At 38.6% G+C, this 11,538-nt stretch overlaps 1 protein-coding gene across 1 annotated transcript; it reads right to left on the bottom strand.

Moving 5' to 3' along the window:
- Nucleotides 1-6,303: 6,303 nt before the first annotated feature.
- On the bottom strand, nucleotides 6,304-11,152 carry MAD2L1 (mitotic arrest deficient 2 like 1). Its single transcript, XM_032632682.1, has 5 exons — nucleotides 10,946-11,152; nucleotides 10,017-10,163; nucleotides 8,947-9,067; nucleotides 7,867-7,970; nucleotides 6,304-7,145 (listed from the first exon to the last, which is right to left on the bottom strand). Exons 1-5 carry the CDS (start codon nucleotides 11,016-11,018, stop codon nucleotides 6,973-6,975), a joined length of 618 nt encoding a protein of 205 aa, XP_032488573.1. The 5' UTR covers nucleotides 11,019-11,152; the 3' UTR covers nucleotides 6,304-6,972.
- Between the last annotated feature and the right edge of the window lie 386 nt (nucleotides 11,153-11,538).

Genomic DNA, 11,538 nt, shown 5'->3' with positions numbered 1-11,538 from the left:
AGCCCATGCACCACAATGAAGAGTAGCCTCTGCTCGCCACAACTAGAGAAAGCCCGTGCGCAGCAACGAAGACCCAACGCAGACAAAAATAAATAAATAAAATAAATAAATTTATATTTAAAAAAAAACCTGGCAAATACTGGGAGGGATGCATGTTACTCCACTCTTCAGGTTTCTGCTCTGATCCTGATGATGGAAAGTGGTACTGGAGAAATATTGGGGGCCCCTCTCTCCACCTTCTCTCTCACACCATCCCAAGCAACAAAGAACTCTTTCCAAGGCTTGCTGGAGCTCAGGTACAGTGCTTTCTAACTCTGGCTTTGGCGTTCAGGGAGCGGCACTTCTTACTCCCATGCTGGAGTTGGGCTTGAGTGAGGAAGACCGAAGTTGTCTGACTGTTCCACATTTCATTTATGGGGGAGTAGTAGCAAACCTATTTCTGCTTTAGGTGCAAGCCTCTTGCTCCTACTCAGCTTTACTAGGAAACCCCGTAATATAGATGATAATACATACATTTCAATCTGTTTTCTGTGTCTATTTCTCAAACTGGTTAAAGCCCATAAAGCAGAAGCCCAAATTCCAACACAGCATTAGTTACAAAAACAAGTGAAAGGAATGAGAGAAGAAAATGTTGATGCAAGAAAATGAATGCTCCTGTTACACAGCAGAAAGGCTCTGTGTTAATAAACATTTAGTGACAGCTTATTATGAAAAAGAGTTTTTTAAAAAGTTAGTGTACCTTGACGCTCAAACATTGTGGCCGTGAGTTTTCACTTCTCCAGCTGGAGTTAGATGCAGGTGGTGTAGTAGTCTCCTTGGCTGAGTCTGCATCCTGGAACAGGGGGACCCTTCCTTGTTCCCTAGTCTCTGAGAGGCAATGAGATACAGTAAGAATACAGGCTTTGGAGTCAGGCCTGGGAATGTATTCTGGATGTTTGAAGCTGAGCAAATTACTTAACCTTCCCGAATCTCACTTTTTACAGGTGTAAAATGGGGATAGTAACTCTCATTGGGTTGTGAGGATTGAGATAATGCATGTAAGGTACTAATTTGATGACGAATCCCCTCCCTGCCCACAAGTTGAGCCTAAGGTACTCTATGAAGGATTCTTCCTCCCTACGCAGTGCTCCTTCACGGTTATCCTCTGGGACTCACTGGGCGTCAGCAGTTATAAAACGTTCATTTTGGATCCAGTCCTTCTCTTTCCACACTGTTCTTCCCTCACAGCCTGAATTGAGGTTTCGGAGCTATTTCTTACTCCAGAGGACTTGTCATTTGGGACTCAGACTTCATCATTTTCTTTGCTTCATGGCTCTCCCCATGTCCCATCACCAGTTTCCAAGACCACAGGCTGTAGCCCAAGTCTCCCACTTCTCCACCAGCCCCAGCCTCTATGCACCTAGAAGGAATGAGGCTGAACAGGTGTAAAGCACCTAACTAGTACTTGGCACATGGTAGATGATCATTGCCCATAAATTTCCTTTCTTAGATCTGGAACCTTTGAACTGGTTTCTAAAGAGCTGTATTGACTATTATGATTGACTACAGTGATACAAGAACTGTATTTTAGACATGAAATATTTTGGGTATCACTGACTCAATCTTTAAAACCACTAACTTTTGCACTTAGACAGTGAGACTGCCATTTAGATAGAAATCATATTCATGTCTAGGCATCCACTCAATATGTCTGTATCTATATAGTTTTTAAAGACGTTTGAGAGCTTTCCCTTGCATGGAAATGGAATATGGTTGGCCTGCTTATACTCGGAAGCCTTTTCCACACATAAAATTCCAAGACAATGAAGCTTTTGATCTGATGTAAGTTCCTTTGTGCAAACAAGCTTACATAGCAAAATGATGCAGATAAATGTTGATGAAAATGGACTTTACACAAATAAATGAAACTATATTATGTTTCTTTAGTATAAAAATAGATCAGATGGTAGGAAGACAAAAATAGGTGAAATGGTAACATAAACTGACTTGTGAAATCAGAGGGTCAACTCTGACATTTTTCTCCCTAGGCCTTTTCTAATAGTTTTGTTGCTAGGGCTACAATGTTTTTGCCAGATTAGAACAGGACTGTCAACTCTAATGGAGATTAAGTAGCTTTCCCAGCTAGATTTTTTTTTTTTTTTTAAATAAGCATAGGTTAATACTGCTGACTTTCAAAGCCATATTCAAGAATGGAAAGATGGCTAAAGATCTGTTTTTAGAAAATATAACTAGTAAAATGTGAAGTTTAGTAGACAGGTTCTATTCCATAGTTGTTCCAACACAAACCTTTATCATGGTCACATTGAACAAAATAACTTGAAATATAATTTCATACACTGAGTAAGAAATGAATGAGAAAATGTTATTTACAAGTTAAGCCAAAAATTAATTCCCCAAGGAGTAACCGAGGTAGTTAAATGAACAATTCTTCTGATTAGTTGGAAAACTGTTTCACAGATGCTTGAAAATTCACACTTGATTTATTCTATAAACAATATAGATAAGGCATAGGATAAAGTCCTCTCTGTTTTGGTTCCTTCCATTCATGGTCAAAGTCATCTGAGGAAAGTGTAAATACAAACTCACCAATGAAACTCAAAGCCCAGTAAAGGAAAAGTAATTTGGTCTAGACACTCAATTGCTAAAAGGATGTAGAAGGTAAGAACCATTAAGAAGAGGGTGAAGAATTGCTTTTGATGTGCTTGTTGTGGAGTCAAATGAGCTTCCTTGGCTGAGGTCAAAAGAGGCCATCTAAACTTTAAAAACATAGTGCCATCTGCATGCCCATTGACCCCACGATTCCGCTTGTGCACTAAAGCCTGAGAATTAAATGAAATAGTTCATGTAAAGTGCCTAGCAAAAGACAGATGCTGTGTTTTTCCCTCTGATTCCTTCATATTTTTGTAGATAGAAATCCCAATGTTAACTTCCAATAAGAAAAGCAGAATATTAGTCTAATTTAGAGTCAGAAGAAATTCACTTTAAGTATTACAACATTAGTGACACCTGGTGGAAAATACAGGCATTACAATGGAACATCATAGCTATTCTGATCTTTCACAGAAAATAAAATTAAGATAAATTTTACAGACTAAGCAATTAAATGGAAACAGAAGGTAAAGAAAAATTAAATGTCTATGTGGATACCTACTTTATTATGCTTATGATTTTGGAGTTCATATGCTAAAATATATAGGAAGTTAATGAACCTAAGAGACTTGAATGCATTCTAATAGTAACATTTATTCAGCATGCATGTTTATGTAGTGATTAAAAATGGAGGCGTGTAGCCTTTATGCTATTTTGAATCTCTTCGTACGCATCATGCGCCAAAGAACCTCCCTTCCCAGTTTTCAGATCAAAATTCACTGTGGGGTGTCCTGAGGAGTACCTTAAATAGCCAGTTGTGTTTTGCAGAATATGGGATAAAGAGCCATCCCATTTGAGATACCATGGATGGAGAAAACAAATGATGTTGCTTTAAATGTGAGCCCTGAATATCACAAAATCAATTGCTCTGAGCCAGGGAGGGGTTTGAATATTTGTGAACAAAACAGCAAACAGATCTATTATAGGGTCAGCAAACTACAACCTGTGTGCCAAATATAGCCCACCGTCTGTTTTTTGTAATTGGAACACAGCCATGCTCATTCGTTTACTTGTTGTCTAAGGCTGCTTTCAAGTTATGACGGAATCACTTGAGTAGGTGCAAGAGACCATATGGCTGCAAAGCCTAAACTAGTATCTGACCCTTTACAGAAAACGTTTGCCAACCCCTGGTCTATTAGATCCTTTCACCGTATTTTCACACCTCTCCCCCGTCTCCTTGGGAGGAGTATACTTCCCTTCCCCACTGAAGTTTGGCTTAGCCGTAAGACTTGCCTTGGCCAGTGGAATGTGGAAGAGGGTCAGTGTGCAAGTTCTGAAACTAAGCTTTAAGAATTCTGGCTAGTCACTGCCCTTTCAGTGGTAGAATAACACATGACCTGTAGACTTAGGTGAGAATGAAGACAACACCCCAGCTGACCTGCAGACTTGAAGGAGGAAAAAATGCTTATTGTTGCTATGTTATGGTTGTTTGCTCTACAACAAAAGCCAATGGAGACATGAGATTGTTATACCTCTGTGTAAAAATTCCCATGGAGGCTTGATTTGTCTGATTGATGGTAATGAGAGAAGGATCCTGAAGACCAGGTGTGGTTCAGTCCCTTCTGGAGCTCTACTTCAAACCTTGATGGGCTCAACTGGAACATGGTTTCATTCCTCTACCTATGGTGAGCAAAACGGAGTCAGAGCCCAGGCAGGTCTAGAAGCCCACCAGATTCTCTTGGAATCTTAGCTTCTCTCTGTTTAACATGGTATGAAGTCAGTCACAGTTCTTTCATCTATTGGTTTAAATATCTTCCTCCCAGGGTGAGGCTGAAGGTGTAGAAGGAGGGTGGGACAGGTCCAGCTGGAACCTTAGGCCAAAGCTTTTCCAATCTAGCTTTATCAGTAAAGCTCATAGCCTGGCTCCCATTCAACTCCAATATGTGTATTTCTGAATTGATACATAATCTGTAAGAGGTGAGAAAGATCAAGACTGGCTCCTCAGAATCCTCACAAGAGTAAACAGTTAACATGCAAAATGGTGTAAGAAGTCTAATTTAACCATGTTAACGATGTTGGCTGAGATGAAATGATCAAAGTATTTAAAAATGCAGTTTCCCCTAATTCTTAGTCTTACATCGCAGCTTGTTAAAATGCAAACAAAGCTTTTCATTGTCACTTTTTTTAAACCAGCAATCTGAGTCATTTGGATAGATCACTGGGTAACACCAGTGGTCCATATATTACATAAAGACATGTAGAGTTCACAAATTTGTCACTGAAAATCCCTGGGGCTACCCTAGTTCTCTGGTTTTCAGCCTTTCCTTTGATTCTTTACATAGATAATATTCTTCCATTAAATTTTTTCAAAGCCAATTTTTTTCTGTTTTCAAAAAAAGAAGAGCCTAGTTGATGCAGAACTGATACTATAGAGTAACTTGCAGGCAATAGATTGTATGGCAGAAGCTCCTGTTATTGAAGGTAACATTCAAATCCAGAGCATTAATTTCTGGACATAACTCTTAAAGGAGAGAGAAGTAAGTACCACAATAAATCACAAAAGTAGTAATATGAGGATCACTTAATTTGTCAGAAACATAAATGACAGAAATGTATTTTCAGCAATATATAATGTTGCTGCTGGTGAGCTTTTTTGGAGCAAGAACCACATTTTATTATTCCCATTGTTTAACAAAGGGGCATTCAGTGTTTCCTGAAGCAGTCACTGCTTTCTATAAAAACTTTCAAACATATTTCCTAAAAATAGGACCATAATTTTCAACTCTCTCCATATTTTTACTCAAGCTCTATTTCTGCTTTCCTTCTCAATGCATATTTCAAATGTTAAACAGATTATGAACAGCTCAAGAATTTAAATGTTGACTCTTGACCATCCCTAAATAAACATTATTTCCATTTCTGAGTACCTACTTTCTTATTCAGGAAGACTTGTGGGTGAACCTCAGTTAGACAGCTTCAAGAACCCTTTAGAGATTGGCCTTTGCAACAGCATTCACGATACCCATCATCAAAAATTGGCACCTATTTGTCCAGCAGCTCTAAGAGATGAAAGGATGTAAGACATTTTCCTTTATTCTTAACAAGCACACAATTGGATCAGAGAGAAGATTATCCAGGTGAAATAATAAAGACAAATACATAATGAAGTAAACCTGTTTGGTTACTTCATGGTCCTTTGCCATATATTTTCCTCTCCTTCATAAGATCTCAAGCTTCAGTACTGTAATGAATACTACAGTACTACACGATCCGGAGCTGGTTGAATCCAGGGGTATGGAGTAACCACAGATATGGAGGGCTGGCTGTAAGTTATACTGGGATTTTCAACTGCCTGGAGGGTCAGTGATCCAGTCCCTGCACTGTTCAAAGGTCAACTGTATATGGAAAATTAGACAAACAATAGGCTAAGAGTATAGAAAGGTTCTACAATCCAAAATTTGCTAAACTGAATTAATTACAAAGGACATTTATCATTTTACAAAAAGAATGTTTATTTTAAATCTACTGTTATGAGATGAAGGGGGTACAATAAAAGCTTGTCCACTAAATTGAAAGTACCTCAAGACTTACTCAACTTTGAATTCTTAGGCCCTACAACCATAGTAGGCATAAGAAATAATATGCTGTACTTAATGCATCATAACTATTTAGCTGTATTAACACCACACCAATATAAAAATATTGTAAGACAAATTTAAAACATACACAGTTAACTTTATTTCATCATTGTCATTTAAAGCTTGATTTTATAAAACATAAAAGGACATTCTTAAAAGTTTGGTATCATAGCAATTTGAACAGTAGGAATATCCATAGCTTCATGGGTTCAAGTTATATAAATTAAAATCAAGTAATTGGAAAATTTTTCAATATGGAAACTATACAAATGAAATGGCAAAAGGACCTAATAAGAACAATATTTTATTACTTATGGACTATCATTAGTTACTTTCAGGATCTAAACAAATATTCTGAATATTCATATTTCTTTTGCTCTATTTTATATTTAAATATTTCTGTGTATTCTGAGTCAAGCTCTTGACCAAAAGGTCTGATTTAGAAAGACATTTAGCTTTATGGCAAAAGTTTTTCCATCTACAGTACTACCTTCAAAGGAACTGACATTACAATGCTAATGAAATCTGCTAGTTCCCTTTGCAACAGTGTGCAATAACTTACATCAGCCCTATGGAAAGTGAAACAGGTACCAAGGAATGGAACAATTATGCACAGATTCAGTAAAGTATAATGTAAGTTTTCCCCATCTAAAAATCAACCAATGAAATATATCAACTAAAGTTGATTTGGTTTCAGGAAAACCACATTTGAGGATACAAGTACATTACTGTCTTTAGCTCATCCTCAGTCATTGACAGGAATTTTGTAGGCTACCATGCTATTTACTTTGTGAATTGTAGTAGTAAATGAACGAAGACGAACTTCTTCAGAATTGGTAATGAACTGTGGTCCTGACTCTTCCCACTTTTCAGGTACAACCAAATCTTTGTCTGTATAAATCAGGAGATCAAATGAACCTAAATTGGGGATAAAATAAGGTACATTATTTTTTCAAAAGTAAAACTACCTGCCCTGTCTCCCTCACATTTTGAACCACACAGTGTTAGAAATGTACTTTAGCCTGGTCTGTAAAACTAGTTCACTGCTTTTCTTCAATGGAAATTTACTGTAGTACAGAAAATATCACACTCCTTTCACTTTATCTTATGAAAAATTCAAGTTTTTTTTTTCTTTAAAGAAAAAACCGTTAAAAATATTTGTAGAAAGTGTATAATCAATCACATGGGATAGCATGAATGTAACCTACAGTAAAGCTAACTTCTTGGTTCTGTGACTGATGTATCCTAGTGCCTAGAACAGAGTGTGACATATAGTAGGTTTTCAGGACATATCTGATGTTTGAAGGAATAAGGAAGATAGAAAAGCAAGACACAATTATAGCTATAGTCTTAAATATATATCAATACATAAAAGTGTGTAAGAAATGAAGATAATGAAAGAAATTACATCAAAACATTCAAGAGTGAGTGTTGTGGAATACTTTCATTCCTTTCCTTTTCAGCATTTCCAAATTTTCCAGAATGCATATAACATTACTTTTCCTTTATAATGCTTTCTCATTTTTATTACATGATGTTGATAGTTAAGAAAAAATTTAATAAAGGGGTAATTCTTAAAATAGTAGCTTAGTCTTTTCCCCAACAAATTTAAGGCAATGTGACGTTGTATAATACTTACAGGAAACTTCCAACAGTGGCAGAAATGTCACTGTAGCTGTGATCTGTCTGATCACTGAGCGGATTTCATCTTGGATAGCTTTCTGAGACTTTTCTCTGGGTGCACTACCAAAGAAACCAAATCAATTAAGTTTTAACGAGTTATTTAAAACATCTGTAAGATTATTTATCTAATTAAATGATTCCAAAATCAAGTAAGTAATACATTAAAAAGGAGCTTTTTAGAAAATGAGTACATCATTAGGACCCATAATACCACAGTAGGCATAGTATGTATTTTTATTATTTCATTTATCCTTCCAATCATTTTTTATGGTTGGTCTTAGGATCAGGTCATTTTGTATCAGATGACCAGAAAATTTGCCAAGTGCTTCAAGTTAGGAAAACTTCAGTACCTCTTAAAAAAAAAATAACAGTGGTATCTAAAATATTTAATTGGTATAATCATTTTGGCATTTTTAGTAATGTCTAATTCCCTATTGTCTCAAATAAGATATTAAATTGTATATCAAATTATTTTTATAAGCTAAACATTTCCTAAGAGACCAAAGGCTTCAGAAGCAAACTACATTTCATTATGAGAAATGGTTCTGAATTTACAGGTAAGGATGCCTAGGACAATGCTAGTCATTAGCATATAATGATGGGTATTTCCCATTCAGGTAGTCTGGAAACTTCAGAGTTTATGAAGTGTCTTAGGAAATTTGTGGCATTAAGTGAAATACAGTAGAGCTGCATCTTAAGCTGGGAGAGTCTAGGATAATCCCTTAAGCTTAAAAGTACCTTTAAACAATTCATAAAATGGGCCACCTAGTATACTGTATGGAGTTTTGCATATACCACCATAAATACTACAATTTGAAATTCACCAATTTAGACTAAAGGCAATACTATACAAGTCAGTGACATGCCAAAGTAAGCACAGTTCTTTTCCACAGAAGACTGAAGATCAAATTAAACATCCTAGAAAAAAACTATACCTTCTATGAAACTTGTTCAATATAATTAGAACTCATTTTGTAAAGAAAACAAGTTTTAGAACAAGCATATGAAAGTGGAAATAATTTAAATTCCTACTTACCTGTCATCTTTTGCAGTCTTGTCACACTCAATATCAAACTGCCATCTTTCAAGGACCTCACCACTTTCAATATTTGAGATGACTACCACCAATTTCTGCACTGAACACTTGCATAACCATTCTGTAACACATAACAAGGCATCTTTTTTGGTCCACTGCATTACAAAGCAACTCTTTTCTCGTGTCCCACTTCCTATCCTCAGCAAATATCTACCACTGCTATTTTGGATCTCCTCCAAATTATACAGAAAACTTGCCCCATCAATAACCTAGCTCCTGTTTTCAAATTCTCAGTATTTATACCAGGTATAGCAGTGGGTGCTGAGGATAGGATTGTAAACATTCGGTACTTCCATCCTAATCCAAGGCAAGAGTGTAGGAGATAACATTAACCTAATCACTGCACCAATTAACATGAAATTAAAATTGTAACTGCTATGCAGGTGCAAAATATGGTACAATGAAAGCATAAAATAGGAAAATTTGACTCAGTCAGGGAGGGTTTGAGTTTAGTTCTAAGAGGTACCACACCAAATAATCCAAGTGCAGCCCTATGAATGACTATGGGTGATTTAGCCCTTAAGTTTACGAAAATACAATGATGTAATTTAAAAACTGAAGTTACTTAAAACAACAACAAAAATGATTCGTGAATTTTAAAATTAAAAAGGAAAAAAAAAGATGAGAGCTGTAGCATTTTTTAGAACTAGTAATTTGGAAGGTCAAATGGGTAGATAGGGCAAAATATCCCACAACACAGAAAAATTAGAAATGGGATTCCTAAGTGGAGAGAAACATGAAAGAGAAACTAATAGGAATTCTAGAAAAAGAAAGAAAAGCAATAGATGGATAACAAATATTGATCCAACAATACTGCAACTTCTTGAGCGAAAAGGAAAAGATGAGTGTTCAGATAGAAAAGGCTACTGACTCGGGCAGGATTTAAAAAAAAAAAATGACTAATGGAAATAGGTGAAAGTAAGAAAATTCTAATGAGCGCTCTGTTATTTAGTAGTTCTTCTTTTTTAAGTTTAGTCCCACAGGTTGAATTCAGTTTTACAATTAATTACCTTTCAGTTGTTCCACCACATTATTTAGGTATTTTATGAGTTCAGGATCAGTAGTTACAAGCAAGGTGAGTCCATATTTCTGCACTCGAGTAAAGGTTTCGGATGGATATATGCCACGCTGATATAAAATGCTGTTGATGCCAAATGCTGAAAACAAGAAATATTAAAGTCATTGTCACTTTGTAACTTCGGGAAATAAAGCATATTTAGATGTGGCTATGGTTTCATTAATGGTGTAAAGCTGTAAATGTCTAAACACACGTGTTTCTGTGTTTTGCTGAAAGCAGAATAGGTACAAAGTGGCATTAAAAATCCTTAAAATCTTGCTTCTAAGTAAGAGAGAAAGTGATACCTGCATTTATGTGGCAATAAAAGAAAAATGCCAAACTGCATTAATCTCCCAGTGGCAAATTTCATTTCATTGTAAAACAAGTCCAAATTCAGACTGTGTGGTTAGAGGATGTCAAAATAGGCAACCGACTGACTAGTTCAAAGCCCAGGCAAGCCTCTCCCCCTCTCTCTTTCCTCCTTTTATCCTCACAAGTTCTGCCAGGTTCTATCAGAAGGTACAAATGGCCTGGTCCAGGACGGCGCTTCCATCACCGTCGACCAGTTTCACCTCGCGGGGGTGATGGTGAGGGGTGAGCTCTGCACTTTAAAGAAACTCCCGGCGAAGGGGCTGTACCGCAAAGCAGGCCTCAGCAGCACCTAGGCGTCCTCCGCCATCATTAGCAACGCGTCGGGAGGAGGCGCCTGCATCCGCCTCTTCCCAGATTCCTCCTGCCGGGCAGGAGGCCGGGGCTGAGAGGGCTTGGGTTCGGGGCCGCTCCGGCCCACCCGGCTTCCCCCCGCCTCGGAAGCCGAACCGCGGGCCTGCCGGGCGGCCTGGGCTCCGTTCTCCCCGCCCTGCGGCCTGCGCGAGGACTTACAGAAGAACTCGGCCACGATTTCGGCGCTCCCGCGCAGGGTGATGCCTTGCTCCCGGGAGAGCTGCAGCGCCATGGCCAGGTCCACGGATGAAGGCACGCGCTTCCACCCGGCAGACAGCAACACCAGGGGTTTCCAGAGCAGTTCCCCGCCACTTGTTTCAAAAGTAACGACGCAGGACGCCGTCGGCCCCTGGCGCAGGCGCGACAAGCTTTTAGGCCCCGCCCTACGCAGCTGGGTCCCGCAAGATCTCTGGGCCTCCGCAGGAGCGGCCGTTCGCGCAGGCGCAGTGGGTAGGCGTGGTGACACTGTTCCCAGTGTTTAGGCTCGGGAGGACCCCTGTTGGGCACCGGTAGTTGTGGTCGGCGGGCTGCCTGGCGCCCATGGGGGAAGATGGTAGGTCCAGGTTTTAGTGGCCGCTCCCTAGGTCTGGGGACAGAGCGACCAAGGAGCACAGTTCCCTAGTTTGAAAGGTATTTTTAAAGTGATATGAACTGTCCGCCAGCTGCGGCATAAGTGGCCCCAGGGATCCTTGGTGGGCGGTTGGAACATGCTAGATGCTTTGGGAATTCGTAAAGCAACTGCGTGCGCGGCA

This window comes from Phocoena sinus, chromosome 5, assembly GCF_008692025.1.
Source record: "Phocoena sinus isolate mPhoSin1 chromosome 5, mPhoSin1.pri, whole genome shotgun sequence".
Taxonomy (NCBI): domain Eukaryota; kingdom Metazoa; phylum Chordata; class Mammalia; order Artiodactyla; family Phocoenidae; genus Phocoena; species Phocoena sinus.
Note: the sequence above shows the minus strand (reverse complement) of the source record. Positions and strands in the feature narration are given on the sequence as shown.

Excerpts from the sequence above, each read along its gene's own strand:
- MAD2L1 (XM_032632682.1), bottom strand. The coding sequence starts at position 11,018 with ATGGCGCTGCAGCTCTCCCGGGAGCAAGGCATCACCCTGCGCGGGAGC. Across the intron at positions 10,164-10,945 it reads AATCGTGGCCGAGTTCTTCT|CATTTGGCATCAACAGCATT; the intron begins GTAAGTCCTCGC and ends TCTTGTTTTCAG. Across the intron at positions 9,068-10,016 it reads TGTGGTGGAACAACTGAAAG|AATGGTTATGCAAGTGTTCA; the intron begins GTAATTAATTGT and ends TATGTGTTACAG.